Source organism: Notolepis coatsorum (assembly GCF_963971535.1).
Source record: "Notolepis coatsorum genome assembly, contig: SCAFFOLD_101, whole genome shotgun sequence".
NCBI lineage: Eukaryota > Metazoa > Chordata > Actinopteri > Aulopiformes > Paralepididae > Notolepis > Notolepis coatsorum.
In genome coordinates this window covers 758,636-773,714 of record NW_028174323.1, presented here as the reverse complement: position 1 = coordinate 773,714, position 15,079 = coordinate 758,636, and the positions used below count along the sequence as shown (strand labels likewise).

The 15,079-nt window shown below is 46.3% G+C and overlaps 1 protein-coding gene across 1 annotated transcript in view; it reads right to left on the bottom strand.

Annotated features, from left to right (window-relative positions):
• Nucleotides 1-15,079, bottom strand: part of LOC311247583 (metabotropic glutamate receptor 5-like) — a gene marked incomplete at both ends in the record, with an annotated part of 119,020 nt that overhangs the window by 10,579 nt on the left and 93,362 nt on the right. The window contains 3 exon segments of the mRNA XM_084338614.1: nucleotides 3,606-3,792; nucleotides 5,526-5,643; nucleotides 8,252-8,378. Coding sequence (XP_084194740.1) covers nucleotides 3,606-3,792; nucleotides 5,526-5,643; nucleotides 8,252-8,378 — 432 coding nt within the window.

The window sequence follows — 15,079 nt, the reverse complement described above, 5'->3', positions numbered from 1 at the left end:
GGGTACAGTACAGCTCAATACACACAATTGTTAAGGGGATGCAGACCAGAGAAAGACTTTCGTCTTGTTTACATCAGGGTCCCCCATTTTCAATTCATCGTAAGTAGCAGTACTGTGTATCTGTATGTCATGTATGTCATATTATATGTTATGATGAATTGAAAATGGGGGACCCTGATGTAAACAAGACGAAAGTCTTTCCCTGGTCTGCATCCCCTTCTTAACAATTGTGTGTATTGAGCCGTACTGTATTGTACCCATTCTGCAATCTGGTAATAAAGTTTTCAATCAATCAATCAATCAAACCCTCACTCTGAGCTATCATAATTAATAACCCAAAACTCATAAAGCATGAGGAAGTAAACTTCATGCTTCAAAAAAGATCTAAGCAAATGAATAAAGGGAAGATGATTAAACAGTGGGATTTGTAGATACAGTATCCCTCTCCTAACGCCTCCTCTACACCAGGGGTTCCCAAACCTTTCAGGCCGGGACCCAGAAAATAAGGCGTCAGAGAGCCGCGGCCCAATGCACATCGTCAGGCTTTTCTTTTTTCTTTTTTTTTGTCAGGCGACCCATTTTTTAAGCCAAATATCACTTCAATCCTATTAAGTTAGGTTCAAGTTAGTTATTCATTTATATGTGCTATTTATGAGAGGGCTAACTTGTTGCAAAATAATAATGATAATAATAATAGCCTCATTAAAATACTATTGTTGCTTCGGTTGTTTTCAGCGTTTTATGTGCATAATCTGTTATTTAGTTTGAAATGTTCGTTGAAATAAGTAGATTTTTCGTTTTTGTTTATTTATTAAGTTAATATAAAACCATATAGTCACATTTTAGAATACAATAGAATAGAATTTTAGAATACAACTAGAAACACTGTCCTGGCCTGCTTCTAAGTTCAGTGGCCTGACAAAAAAAAAAAAAAAAAATTGACTTTTTTTTTAATCATCTCGCCGCCCTCCCGTGGCTGCTCGCGGCCCACCTTTGGGTCGCGACCCCGACTTTGGGAACCACTGCTCTACACGACCGGGCTCCGGACCTGGGGCGACAGGGCCTTTGCTGCGGCCGCACCCTCCCTCTGGAATGCCCTCCCCAGCCATATCCGTGATGCAAACACCCTGACATCTTTTAAATCAGACCCTCAAAACCCACCTTTTCAATCTTGCTTTTGACCTCTAATTCTGTTAATTTTATTTTATTTTGTCATGTATTATTTTTATTCTGTTTTTGTTTTGCCAGTTTTGTTTGAATGAATGAATGAATGAATGAATGAATGAATGAATGAATGAATGAATGAATGAATGAATGAATGACACACACACACACACACACACACACACACACACACACACACACACACACACACACACACACACACACACACACACACACACACACACACACACACACACACACACACACACACACACACACACACACACACACACACACACACACACACACACACACGATATATTACATGTACATATCTTCATGTGAAAACAACAACGAAGCAATTGTGTGCATGTGCCAGGTCTCCCAAGAAGCTATTTAAAGCTTTTGGAGGGAGCCTGATCACAAACATAGACAAAATATACAACGTGGGTAGGCTTACACACCTACCTACTAACTGACATACCACATAGATACATAAATACAGACAATTTATATACCTAAGTAATGATTCTATTTAGAGATATGATTTAAGCAGTTCCTCTTTCAGTGATTTTTTTTTAATGTTTTGAAGGATTTTGACCGTTTCAGACTCTCGTCGAGCTCGTTCCAGATCTGTGGGCCCCTGCATGCTATGCTTATAGGCTTGAGTTTTCTCCTCTTGCCGAATATAAGATGCATATTTCTTGTGTTGTGGATGTGCAGTTTCTTCTACCCATGTAAAGCATATTTGAGCATCTGGAAAAGCGCTATATAAAATAGATGTATTATTATTATTATTATTATTATTATTATTATTATTATTATTATTATTATTATTATTATTATTATTATTATTATTATTATTATTATTATTATTATTATTATTATTATTATTATTATTATTATTATTATTATTACTCTACTGAGCCCTGACCCAGAGGAACCCTTTTTGCCTCACCACCCACCACTCTTTTGGTGACCTCGATCAAATTTGATACCAATGCAGGCATAATGAATAATAATCAACTTTATTTATAATATAGCACCTTTCATACAGGAATTGCAGCCCAAAGTGTTTCACAGCAGTAATGTAGACATAAAAATAGACATAGGCATAACATTTGCATAAAATTATAATTAATTATAGACTTGACATTAAAACCTCCCGAAACGTTTTAAATAGATTTCTGTCATTAAATCTATAAAAAAAAGAAAAGTTTAAATAAAAAACAAAACATGGATGGATGTCTGACGTGCAGAAATGAGGTATGCCGTTATGCAGAGATTCCAATTAAATGAGTAATTTATAAAATCTTGAACCTTGAGATATAGAATAGCAGCTCTACGTCACACCCAGACTTAACGTCTCCTAGAGGCAGCGCTAGCCGTCTGGCTGGTGACAGAACTAAGCTACTTACGGAACCTACTCACTGGTTTGTTGGGGCGGTAAAGCGCTTTAATTTTTCTTACCCGTGATTAACTCAAGACTTCCTTCTCATTCTAGGGATCATTTATAGAGAAAACAGACACAGCACACTAGGGATGTCACATTCTTTTCGAATTTCGAATTTCATTTCGAATTTACATAAAAACACGAGATTCGAACTTGAAGGGAGAAATTCGAATTTGAATTATTATTATTATTATTATTATTATCATTTCTTTTTTAGTTTTTAGTTTTTTTGTATCCACTTTTTCTCCTTTTTTATATTTTTCTCCCATCCCAATTCCGCTGTGCCAATTCTCCCCTCCCCTGTCTTGAACGTTGCTCGCATATGCCCCCCACTGGCCGGTTGTAGGGAGGATAGAAGCCTTGCATCACGTGTCCCCTCCGATACACGAGGAGGCAGCCTGTCACATCTTTTCACCTGCCGGCGCGGACTCTCATTGGCGAGGTGTAACGTGTGGGAGGCTCACACTACCCCCCCGCCGCTTCCTGTCTCTGCTGTGCAGGCGTCCCCCCAACCAACCTGTAGGAGTCGCTGTCCACAACGTCCAGATTACCACCCGTCAACTTTCCACCCGCTGACTCTGCCAATTGAGATAGTATGACGACTGGCCCAAGCCGGAGGCAATGCCGACAGCCGGAGTCGAACCCGGTGTCTCTTTTGCTTTGGTGACGAGCGCAATGTCCGCTGCGCCACCCAGCCGCCACTATTATAATTTATTTTTTAAAGGGTCAGGTCATATTGCTGAGACTGTGCTGAAAATAATGACACCAAACATACCATGGTAAAACAAAAAGTTGCCAAAACTTTGAAAATAGCTTAGGCTTTTTTTTTTTAGGTTTATTTAAAAAAAAAATTACACTGACATTCGAATTCAAACTTGTCTACAATTCTGCAACGAATTTCGAATGAGATTTTTTTTGTTAAAGCGACAGCCCTATACCTCACACAGAGCAGGGACCTCCGTGAGAGTATAGCAGGTCCACTGCCTACCTTGGTGACCAGGGCAGAGTAGCTCATGGCCGGGGAGAGTCCGATGCCCAGCCTCTGGAGGTAGCAGTAGATGATGTGGGGCTTGGCGATGAGGCTGAAGGTACACAGGTAGCCCAGGAAGATCCCAGCCAGAATGATATAACACAGCTCACGACTGGAGGACTTCACCACCGGGGTGTCCCAGAACCTGCACCGAACACACGGGATACACAATACTTAACTTAAACATATTTAAATACAAGCGAGGAGTGCTAGAAAATAAGGTAAAAATAGATAAATATTAGGGATGTCCGATATTATCGGCAGTAAAATGTGATATCGGAAAATATCGGTATCGGTAAAAAAAACAAAAAAACAATACATATTTTTTTTTTTTTTTTTTTTAACATTTATTTAACCTTTATTTACCCAGGCAAGCAAGTAAGAACCAATTCTTATTTTATTTATTGTCAAAAGTATGCATGTTGGTTTAATTCAACAACAAGAGATATATAATGTTAATTTTTACTTTTTTAATTATCATATTTTGCACAGATAATGCTTACATTTAGAAAGCCTTTTGAATGCATCCAGTGAAATTATTAGTTACCTGAAATTATTCATTTTTTTTGGGGGGAAACCCCGCATATATCGGTATCGGTTGATATCTGTATCGGTATCGGAAATTAAGAGTTGGACAATATCGGAATATCGGTATCGGTAAAAAAGCCAATATCGAGCATCCCTAATAAATATATATATACAAGGCACAGTGAGTAACATTGCACGTTCCGATCAGTATTATGTGAATGGAGGTGACAGTGGGTCACAGCAGCAGTTAAAAAGTGTCTTTAGTGATTAATAGTTCGGGGGGGAAGGGTGACTGTGTTCACAGCAGTAATCAGGTCAGTGTCTGCCGAGAAGGTGTGTGTGGGGAGGGGGGGGGGGGGGGGGGGCTAGGCATTCAAGAGCCTGATGGCCTGTGGACTGACAAAGTGACAGCTAGACGTCGTGAGGATACTATGGATTAAAGTGTTAAATGCTCGCGAAATGGTTTCCACATTGGCCCTGAGAATTTAATTAATGTTGTTAGCATAATGTTCCTCACTGGAACTGATGGTTGTATAGCTAGTTGCAGTAATAAGTCATATGTGCCAAGTGGTTAGTAAGTATTACTATGTGACTATTGATTAGTACATATATTATGTGACAAGTGATTAGAAATGTGTGAATATTGATTAGTAATATCTGTGAATAGTGATTAGTAAGTAATATGTGACAATGAGTGAAAATGGAAACATAAAGAATTGAACATCTGCTTGAATATATTTTTTTTTTTATCCACTTTTTCTCCCATTTTCTATATTTTCTCCCATCCCAATTTCGTATCATCCAATTCAACACTCCCCTGTCACGAACGCTGTTTCTTGCCTCCCACAAGCCGGCTGCAATGTGGACTAAGTCATACATAGCACAAGTCCCCTCCGGTACTTGAGGTAACAGCAGTCGCATCTTTTCACCTGCGCAGCTCGATCTCTCAGTGGCGAGGAGTAACGCGTGGGAGGCTCACGCTGCCCCCGACACTTCCTGATTCTACTGCGCAGGCGTACCAACCGACCTGTAGGAGTCGCTGTCCACAACGCCCGATCCCCACCCCTCAGTTTCCCACCCCCTAATACGGCCAATGTGTATTAGTGTGAACGACCAGCTAAACTGAAAGCAATGTGGAGCGCTGGGCTCGAACAGGCGATCCCAGCGTCTCCGCATTCGTGGCGAGCGCCTTGCCCACTACGCCACGTAGCCGCCCTCTCCTTGAATTTTTTTTAAAGATCCAGGTATCCCTTCAGTTATGGGTGACAAACATCACCCATCGCTTCTCAAAGACAACGAAGCAGCACAAGAGCGCCCCCTATATATATATATTATGTATACGCGTTTTACATGATGAAGATGGAAGTGACAAAGAGCGTGGCCAGTAGGCCCAGGCAGGAGAAGACGACCGCAGCGACGGGCTCAGGATCCCCCCAACGCACGTACTGCACAGGGATGGGCTCACAACCTGCAGGAGGAGAGGGGGGGGGGGGGCGTTAGAAGAGAACATGTAATAACATGGAGAAAATGCCACTAATTCCCGCCAGGAACGGGTCAGACGACCCAACAGCTTATATGAGAAATATGAGAAAAATAAACAGTGTAAACTATATAATTACCTCTGAATATAAAAATATGAGGTTTACCACAATGAAATGTAGGTTTGAGTGACATAAAAAAAAATATATAACATTTTTAAATATATATATATATATATATATTTTTTTTATTTGATCTTTTTCCCCCTCCATTTTCCTCCGATTTTCTCCCATCCCAATGTTAGTCGTATGCCAATTCCCAATCCCCTTCCTGGTCGCTGCGCACTTACCCCCCACAGTCAGATCATCTGGGAGAGTGGAGGCTATCACGTGCTTTCTCCGACACACGTCCAGCCAATCAACCGCTTCTTTTCACCTGGCAGCGCGGATCCTCCCCGAGAGGGCGTAGCGTGTGGAAGGATCACACTATCCCACTCAGGTCCTATCCGCGCTTAGCAGGCGCCCCGACCGAACTGTAGGAGTCGCTGTTTACAATGACCCGGACCCACCCCGCCAGCTTCTCCCACCCTCTAATACTGCCAATTGTATTAGTGTGAACGGCCAGCCAAGCTGGTGACGACCCCGGAGCTGTGAGCTGGATTCGAACAGGCGAATCCAGCTCACAGCTCCGGGGTTGGTGACGAACGCAATCTCCGCTACGCCACCTAGCCGCCCTATATATATATATTCTAATATTTTTTTATTTTTATGGAAGAGCCACACATTGACGGGCAAAGAGCCACATGCGGCTCGCAAGCCACGGGTTGGCCACCCCTGCGCTGGAAGCGTGCTGTGACTTTTGTCTGTTCCAACGGCCCATATTATGTGGAATAACGTTCTAATTACATTTTCCTGAAGTCATTTTGAAATTTCAGAAACCGTGCTGCAGATAAAACGGGTACTTTTAGGAAAAGTCATTGAGTGACAGAGCTGGAGCTCGACCGAGTGACGAGGATACATTTATTGAAAATGCCTCGGGGTCATGTGACCCTTTGTCGGCTGTGCTAATGTTAAATGACGAGGATGGTGGCTATTTCCTTGCTTACAGTACACTGTGCCAGGACAGTGTGTGTGTGTGTGTGTGTGCGTGTGTGTGTGTGTGTGTGTGTGTGTGTGTGTGTGTGTGTGTGTGTGTGTGTGTGTGTGTGTGTGTGTGTGCATGTGTGTGTGTGTGTGTGTGCTACATTTGCATTGGACAAGAACATTCTGTGTGAACAGCAGAATTAGCACATGTCTGTGTGAGACATTCCCTCCCTGATAAGATTGGGATCATAGCCGTCTCATGTTGTCTGAGCATGAGTGGTAGAGAGAGTGAGGGAGAAGGCGAGAGAGACAGAGAGAGAGAGAAACACAGAGAGAGAGACAGAGAGAGAGTAGAGAGAGAGAGAGAGTGAGGGAGAAGGCGAGAGAGAGACAAAGAGAGAGAGACAGAGAGAGAGAGACAGACAGAGAGAGAGAGAGAGAAGGCGAGAGAGAGGGACAAAGAGAGAGAGAGAAACACAGAGAGAGAGACAGAGAGAGCGTAGAGAGAGAGAGAGCGAGTGAGGGAGAAGGCGCGAGAGAGACAAAGAGAGAGAGACAGAGAGAGAGAGAGAGAGAGAGAGGGAGAAGGCGAGAGAGACAGAGAGAGAGAGAAACACAGAGAGAGAGACAGAGAGAGAGTAGAGAGAGAGAGAGAGTGAGGGAGAAGGCGAGAGAGAGACAAAGAGAGAGAGACAGAGAGAGAGAGACAGACAGAGAGAGAGAGAGAGAAGGCGAGAGAGAGGGACAAAGAGAGAGAGACAGAAAGAAACCCAGAGAGAGAGAGAGAGAGAGAGAGAGAGAGAGAGAGAGAGAGAGAGAGAGAGAGAGAGAGAGAGAGAGAGAGAGAGAGAGAGAGAGAGAGAGAGAGAGAGAGAGAGAGAGAAGGCGAGAGAGAGAGAGAGAGAGAGAGGAGGAGAGGAACTCTACCAGACTGAATGAGGAGGAGCAGCAGCAGGATTGTGGGAAGAGATACAACAACAGAGTATTGGACGTTTTACTGGACTGGGATTAAAAAACTGCTACGTTTGGAGATTTTGGAGACACGATTCGGAGCTTCAGCCAAATCCCTAGCCCTGGCAAGCCCCTAGGTGTGTGTGTGTGTGTGTGTGTGTGTGTGTGTGTGTGTGTGTGTGTGTGTGCGCGTGCGTGTGCATGTGTGTATTGGAGACTATATATTATGTATAACAACATGAAGGGATTTCTGGGGGTACTGTGAGTGTGTGTGAGTGACCCAGATTGCAGGCCTGCCACAGTGATATATCTGTGAGACAGAGACAGACACTGAGTGTGTATCTGAGACAGAGAGAGACTGAGAGTTTATATGTGAGACAGAGACAGACAGAGAGTATATGTGAGATAGACAGGCAGACAGACAGACAGACAGACAGACAGACAGACAGACAGACAGACAGACAGACAGACAGACAGACAGACAGACAGACAGACAGACAGACAGACAGACAGACAGACAGACAGACAGACAGACAGACAGACAGACAGACAGACAGTCTGTACCTGTGAGGTCGTCAGTAGGCCAGTAGCCCAGGACACAGGCTCTGCAGGTGTACTCGTCGAACACAAACTCATTCTCCTTGCAGGGAGTACAAGTCCAACAGCAGCTCACTTCACCCTTTCGGATCACCTGTGTAGATATGAATAGTATAGGGCTGTCCGTTTATCGCGTTCATTAGATGAATTAATTACCCAGCAAATTATAGCGTTATGAAAATTAACTCAAAGAATTAATAAAAATCTTTTCTTTATTGAAATATTTTTTTTATCTCATTCATTCCATAAGAAGGTAGAATACACATTTACAGAAGTTTTTTTTTTTTTTTTTTAAATATGGTCCATTTGCATGTTCTTGCTCTCTGATTCTAGGGACGTCTATGGATCTCAGGGAATGTATTCCCAGTGTCAGAAATAGTGTGTCTGTTACTAGGCTTGAGTAAATTGTAATGAACCAAATGAGAATATCAATTTTTTTTTTATCTTTGACTGTGAATAACACCATGTTAAAATTGACCAGACCTGAAAAATCTAAGCAAATTAATAAATGGAAGATGATTAAACAGAAGGTTTTGTAGATACAGTACTGAATTCTGCCATCCGGACACATGCCATTTGAAATATGATTATAGAATATAGAATATCAGGCCTAAAATGGTTATGCAATTAAAATGAGATTAATTAGATTAATTAATTACAAATCCTGTAATTAATTAGATACATTTTTAATGGCCTGACAGCACTAATAAATAGATATATGTATAATAAATAAATAAACAAAAAAATAAATATATATATGTGAAGGATGGCGGGTCCGGGAATCGCAGCGCGTTACATGGGTCGCCACTTGGATGCCCCTGTTTTGTGTTTTTGACCATCGGACTGTATTGCGACCATTCTCTTGCCTATCGAACTGGATTCTGCCCTTATTCAATAAATATTCTTATTGATTGATATTGCTCTTGTGTGGACAATCGAATTTGTTTGTATTTGATTGTTTGGCGAGTCTGGACCCCACCAGGCTCGTCACAATATTTATTCGGAAAGGTTCCCGAATCTATTCCCTCCCCTCCTGGCCAGCGTGTCCTCGAGCAAACCCCTAATTGCTCCCGATGAGCAGGTCGGCACCTTGCATGGCTGCGTCCGCCGTCAGTGTGTGACTGAATGGGTGAATGTGAGGGACAAAATTGTAAAGCGCTTTGGATAAAAGCGCTATATAAATGCACCATTTACCATTTATGTACGTAGATACTGTACAGTATATAGATAGATATACAGTATGTAGATATAAATAGGTTTCACTGCATGGCAGCAGCCTTTCAAACCACTGGTCTCTTAGCCTCTTAGGTCTCTTATAAATACACCACCACAAGTGGCCTTGCATGCAGGGTTGGTGCAGATGAGAGCCCTCATGGAGGCATAAATTATATTATTATCATCCAGCATATCTTTATTTAGTTATTTCGCCGCCAACAAGGACGTTCCTACTCCTCTGTAGTGTGATGCATAAATGTCCTCAGAGTATCCTGCTGCCCACTCAGCTCTCCTGCCTCCCACGGCTACACGGGCCTGGATCTAATACGGGAGGTGTAGTGGTTACTTCCTGGTTGCGTCAATATTTTAGGCAACCAACTTGTGTTCAGCGTTTCTCTGATTGGCCACTACGCCCATGTGACCGCGGCAGCGCGAGAGAGCGGCAGTGCGGAAATAGGCTGTCTATTGCCATTCTCTAAGACAAACTCTAACCTTAACCAACTCCGAAACAGCGCCTAAACTTAACCCTTCTAACCTTAACCAACTCCAAAACAATGCCTAACCTTAACCCTAACTGTTGTGAAGGGCCAGATTAAAGCTGAGAATCTACGTTTATTGTTTTATATACCTTGTATATTATTTATATATATAAGTTATATCCCTTTAAGCCTGCGTTTGAATCCTAGTAATATTCACTTTCCTCATTGGATAATGCCCCTGACGGCAGCGCCAGGCAGTCTCGTCCTCAGTCAGGTTCAAAGGCGAGCCTGGGCATGTTGGAACATGCCTGGAGACGGCGCATTGATTCGAGACGAGAGCTGAGGATTGGCACTAGAAAGCCACTTAAGTATATATATCGTGGCAGGTGCGAACAGCAGCAGTTCAGTTCGGCGTTCGGTAAAACAGTGAAGTGCAAGCAGTTCGTCTAAACAGAGTGTTGTGAACCACGTGCGAAGTGAATAGTAAAAGTGTCAGAGTTAATGCAGTAACGTCAAGATCGACTTAGCTTAATGTGAAGTAAAGAGTCGTTATTTAGTGTGAATCGTGCCAACAGCAGTTCGTTCGTGTGTAGCATTACCCAGCAGTTCGTTCGTTGAGTAACTAGTGGAACCTTAGCCAGTGTGCGTGGACTAAATACATTGGTGCCAGTACACGAGGAGGGCCTAGTCGTGGAACCTACTGGACATGTGCATATTGGAACCTACGGCGGCGATTGCAGAACCAGTATTGGTTGGATTATAGTGATTGTGGAACGTACTACCTGGAGAAGAGCATCGTTAATACCCACTGTCGTTTGGATTTAACCACCTTGAAGATTTACCTCGGGCTAGCTTCGTGGACCGAAGCTAGCTGGCTATCGTCATTGCCATCGGGCAATTGGATTACAGTTATTGCTTTGTTGCTGAGCCTTTGGATTACAAGGACTGGATTCTATACGAGAACCCCCTTCTTCTTCAATTGAACAGACTGAGTATCCGAACATTCTTCCTTCCTCCAGAGCTTACATCTCTGGGAGGAAACCCCTTGTCTCCAGCGGTACCAGCGTTTCCCCCTATATTGCCATCCTACGCCAGGCGGCATTTAGTCTAGTACCCCATCGTAGGAATTATTCATTCCAACTGACGTTTGCTACTGACTGACTTTATTCATATTCTTCGCCATACAAGCGCAACCTTAATTCCCATCTCTGTACAATTTGCTGCATAATAATAAATCTTCTAAATGATATTTCTTTGTCACCGTGCCGTATTATTCTGAGTGTCTGCCATAATTAACTGTACTTTCTGGCAAGTAATAATAATGATAATTAGCAGTGGTTTAATCTATCACAATCTTTAATACAGTCAGGGATTTGTAACCCCTCAGTTACAATTGGTCCTTCGAGCCGGGTATCAGTAATCTTAATATCATATTAATAGTGATATGGCCAGCGGCGGAAACTCTCCAAACGGCTCTCCCAAACTAGAGCGCCCTAGGCGCAAACGTCAGCCCCCTCCACACCTGGAGGACTACGCTTTCATTTTACCTCCTAGCTTATCTAAAAAGATGTTAAGCACGGATAAAACCAATAGTTTAAGCATGCCCAATCCTATCGACTTGTCGGCCCCACCAGTAGGGACCCCAGTGGGTTCAAACAAAACTGACTTAGCTCACGGGGGGGAACAAGCGGGACATGACGTGACTATACCCAAAGACAGCGCCACCGGGATAGACCCCGGAGCGCCAAAGGATAAAGACAGCGCCACCGGGATAGACCCCGGAGCGCCAAAGGATAAAGACAGCGCCACCGAGATGGACCTCGGAACGCAAGAGACCCAAGAGCGCGCACCCGAGATAGACCTCGGCGCGCACCCAAGAGAAGAGTACCGCGTCTTAGAGATGGACCTCGGAGCGCGTAAAGAGAGCAGGTCACCACCAAGTCCTGTCAACGCCAGATCACCCTCATCAGCGTCATCCCCCAGCGAGGCTGACCAGAGACTAGCGCAAGTCCTGATCGCCACGCTGACAGCTTCAACCGAAAGAGAACGGCTCCAAGCGCAACAACAGAGTGAGCGTGAACATTCTGCAGTGGAAAGAGAACGCATCCGACTAGAAGAGAGTCGCCTCCAGGCCGACGCAGCGATGACCATCAGACTGGAAGAGAGGCGCCTCCAGGCTGAAGAAAACATTCAGCGAGACCGCGCCAACGCGCAACGCGATGCACAGCACGACGTCGCCAATGCACAGCGCGAGACGGAAAGAGACAGGTGGCAGGCGCAGATGATGGAGCAATTGCTCCAGAGGGCGACTCCCCACTCCTCCACCCGGAGCTCCCGGAGATCATCACGACACGGGTCGAGGGCACCTTCCCCTCCCCGACCAGTCTATACGGGACCCAGCCAACGGGAAGACCCCGCCTACGTCGCCTAGAAATGAACTAAGAGACTTCAAGACCTAGCGGAGGACGAGGGAGGACATCAAGCCCCCACGCACAAACCCATCTCGGACCAGGAGGCCCAGTACAGCCCCGACCTCAGCCCGGAGCCGCTGCGTTACGAACCCCCGACCCAACCCATGGGTGAGTTCAATACACAGTCAGCACCGAGGAGCAGTACCTGGGGGCCCGGCCTCTGGTTCCCACCCAGCACTAACCCACGACCACCCGTACGGGGAGACTCGCCCAGGAGGCCTCTCCCCCTACGCGCATCTGTGTCCCAGCCATCCATGGCATCTTACCTTGGAACACCCACATTCCCAGACTTTACGCGTGAGGACAGAGCACAGTATACGGAACTACGCATGTGTTTAGAGACTATCATGTCCGAGGTACACGACGAGTCTTATAAATATGCCATCCTCCTCAAGCACCTTAAAGTGCCCAGAGCGCATAACATAGCGCTGGCATATTCGAACTCAAGAACCCCCTACTCTGATGCTCTGGTGGCCCTCGACGCGCGCTATGGACGCATATGGGATTACGTGATCCAAGAAATACGAGATATCGACCGCCTCCCCCCAGCCAAAGACAATAGAGCACTAGATGACCTCTCTATCAAGGTGCAATCCCTTGTGGGGATGCTGGGGTCACAAAAGGAGAAGGGGAGATATGAACTATATGCAAATTCTAACGTGGAGCCGATACTGGAGAAGCTCCCTCCAGCCCGTCAAGAGCGTTTTCGGAGGCAGAGAGACCACCGTGACCCCCACGGCCCAGAACCATCCCTCCTAGACCTGGCTGATTTCCTCGCCAGGGAGGTCAGCAGTCTACGATTAGACACGTTCGTGTGGGGTGGCGCTGACCCTAAAGATGGACCGAGAAGGTTCAACGACAACCGCCGGTCCGTGACCGTGATGCACCAGACCGAGGCTGTGTCACGGCAGACGAGCCACAACCCCCACGCCAAGGAGAAGTGGAAGGCTGTCTGTCAGTACTGTGACAGTGAACACCAGCTGTCACAGTGCGACGCCTTCCAAGACCTAACTACAGCCGAAATAGGTCAGTGGCTTAAGGACAAATGCCGCTGCTTCCGCTGCGCGCGCGGCCACATGGCAGCCGAGTGCCGCCTGAAGAAAAGATGCGGCAAGTGTGACGCCGCCCACCTAGAAGTCCTGCATGAGAGCAACAAGCGTCCACCAGGAAACCAAAGTCGGCCCATCACGGTGATGTACCAGGCCGAGGCGGGGTCACCACCGGCCAGCCTCAACCCCCCCGCCAAAGAGGAATTTGAGATCGCCTGTTTTTACTGCCACGGCGGACACTGGCTGTCAAAGTGCGACGACCACAAGACACTGACCCCCGCTGAAATGGATCAGCGGCTTAAAGCTAACACGCATGACCCCGCTTACTGCGAGGCACTGCGCAGGGTCCACAGGAGAAAACTAGCCCTACAAGGCAACCCCCCAACAGGAGTGCTCCACATCGACCCCAAGTATAGTGGGAGCCCCCGAGTGCTCATCAAAGTGGTCAGAGTGCTCCTGAGCTACGAGGACAAGGTCCTGGACACTTACGCCGTCCTCGACGACGGGTCAGAAAAGACTCTCCTCCTCGCTTCCGCCGCAGCCCAGTTGGGCCTGCGGGGTACCAAAGAAACAATGACAATCCGTACTATTCAGCGAGACCTAAAGACCATAAAGGGCGAAAACGTCTCATTCACAATAGCAGCGGTCGGGCAGCCCGAGAAGCGGTACAGCATCACTAAGGCATTTACAAGCCATGACATAGGTCTGTCGAGCTACGACTACCCCATCCCACAGCTGATGGAGAAGTACGCGCACCTACGCAGACTGCCTATACCGCTCATCGACGGCGCGACACCGACCCTGCTCATAGGCTCCGACCACGCGGACCTCATTGTCCCAATCGAAGCGGCCCACATCGGACCCAAAGGATGCCCAGTCGCGGTTAAGACCCGCCTGGGCTGGACGCTCCAAGGCCCTCTCTCCGGGCCTTCCAGCCAACCAACGTCCACACGCTGCCTTTACACAAAGGTGAGCGACACAGGCCACTCTCTCGTACAGCCCGTTGAGAGGCTATTGACATTAGACGCGATGCCTGTGAGAGAACCGTGGGCTCAAGAAGAGAGAGTTCCGAACTCCACCCCCCTCAGCTACGCTCCAAGCGACGTGGCTGACCTCGAACCCAGCACCCCAAACTACCACTTGATGGGGCGGCCGGAACCGGCTCCTCTTCAGACGGTGTACAGACAGAACAAGAGGAACGGACGGAGGATGTGGAGACACAACCAAGCACAGATCGACCAGTCTTGGGCCCGCTTCCTCCTAAGCTACCTACCATCCCTTCCAGCCCGTCAGAAGTGGGTAAAGGACAGGGACAACCTGAAGGTGGACACAGTCGTTATGATCATAGACCAGTCACTACCCCGAGCTACGTGGCCGGCCGGCCGCGTGAGCAGAGTGATTACTGGTGCCGATGGGAAGGTCAGAGCGGCAGAAGTCATAGTCCAAGGGCGGACTTACACCCGACCCGTGGCGAAGCTGATAGAGTTGCCGAAGCTCCCTGACTCCCCTGATGATGACCATGACCCACTGACTTTGTAGATTGCCCTACTCATCACAACAAGTATTGAGCAGTTGACTGGA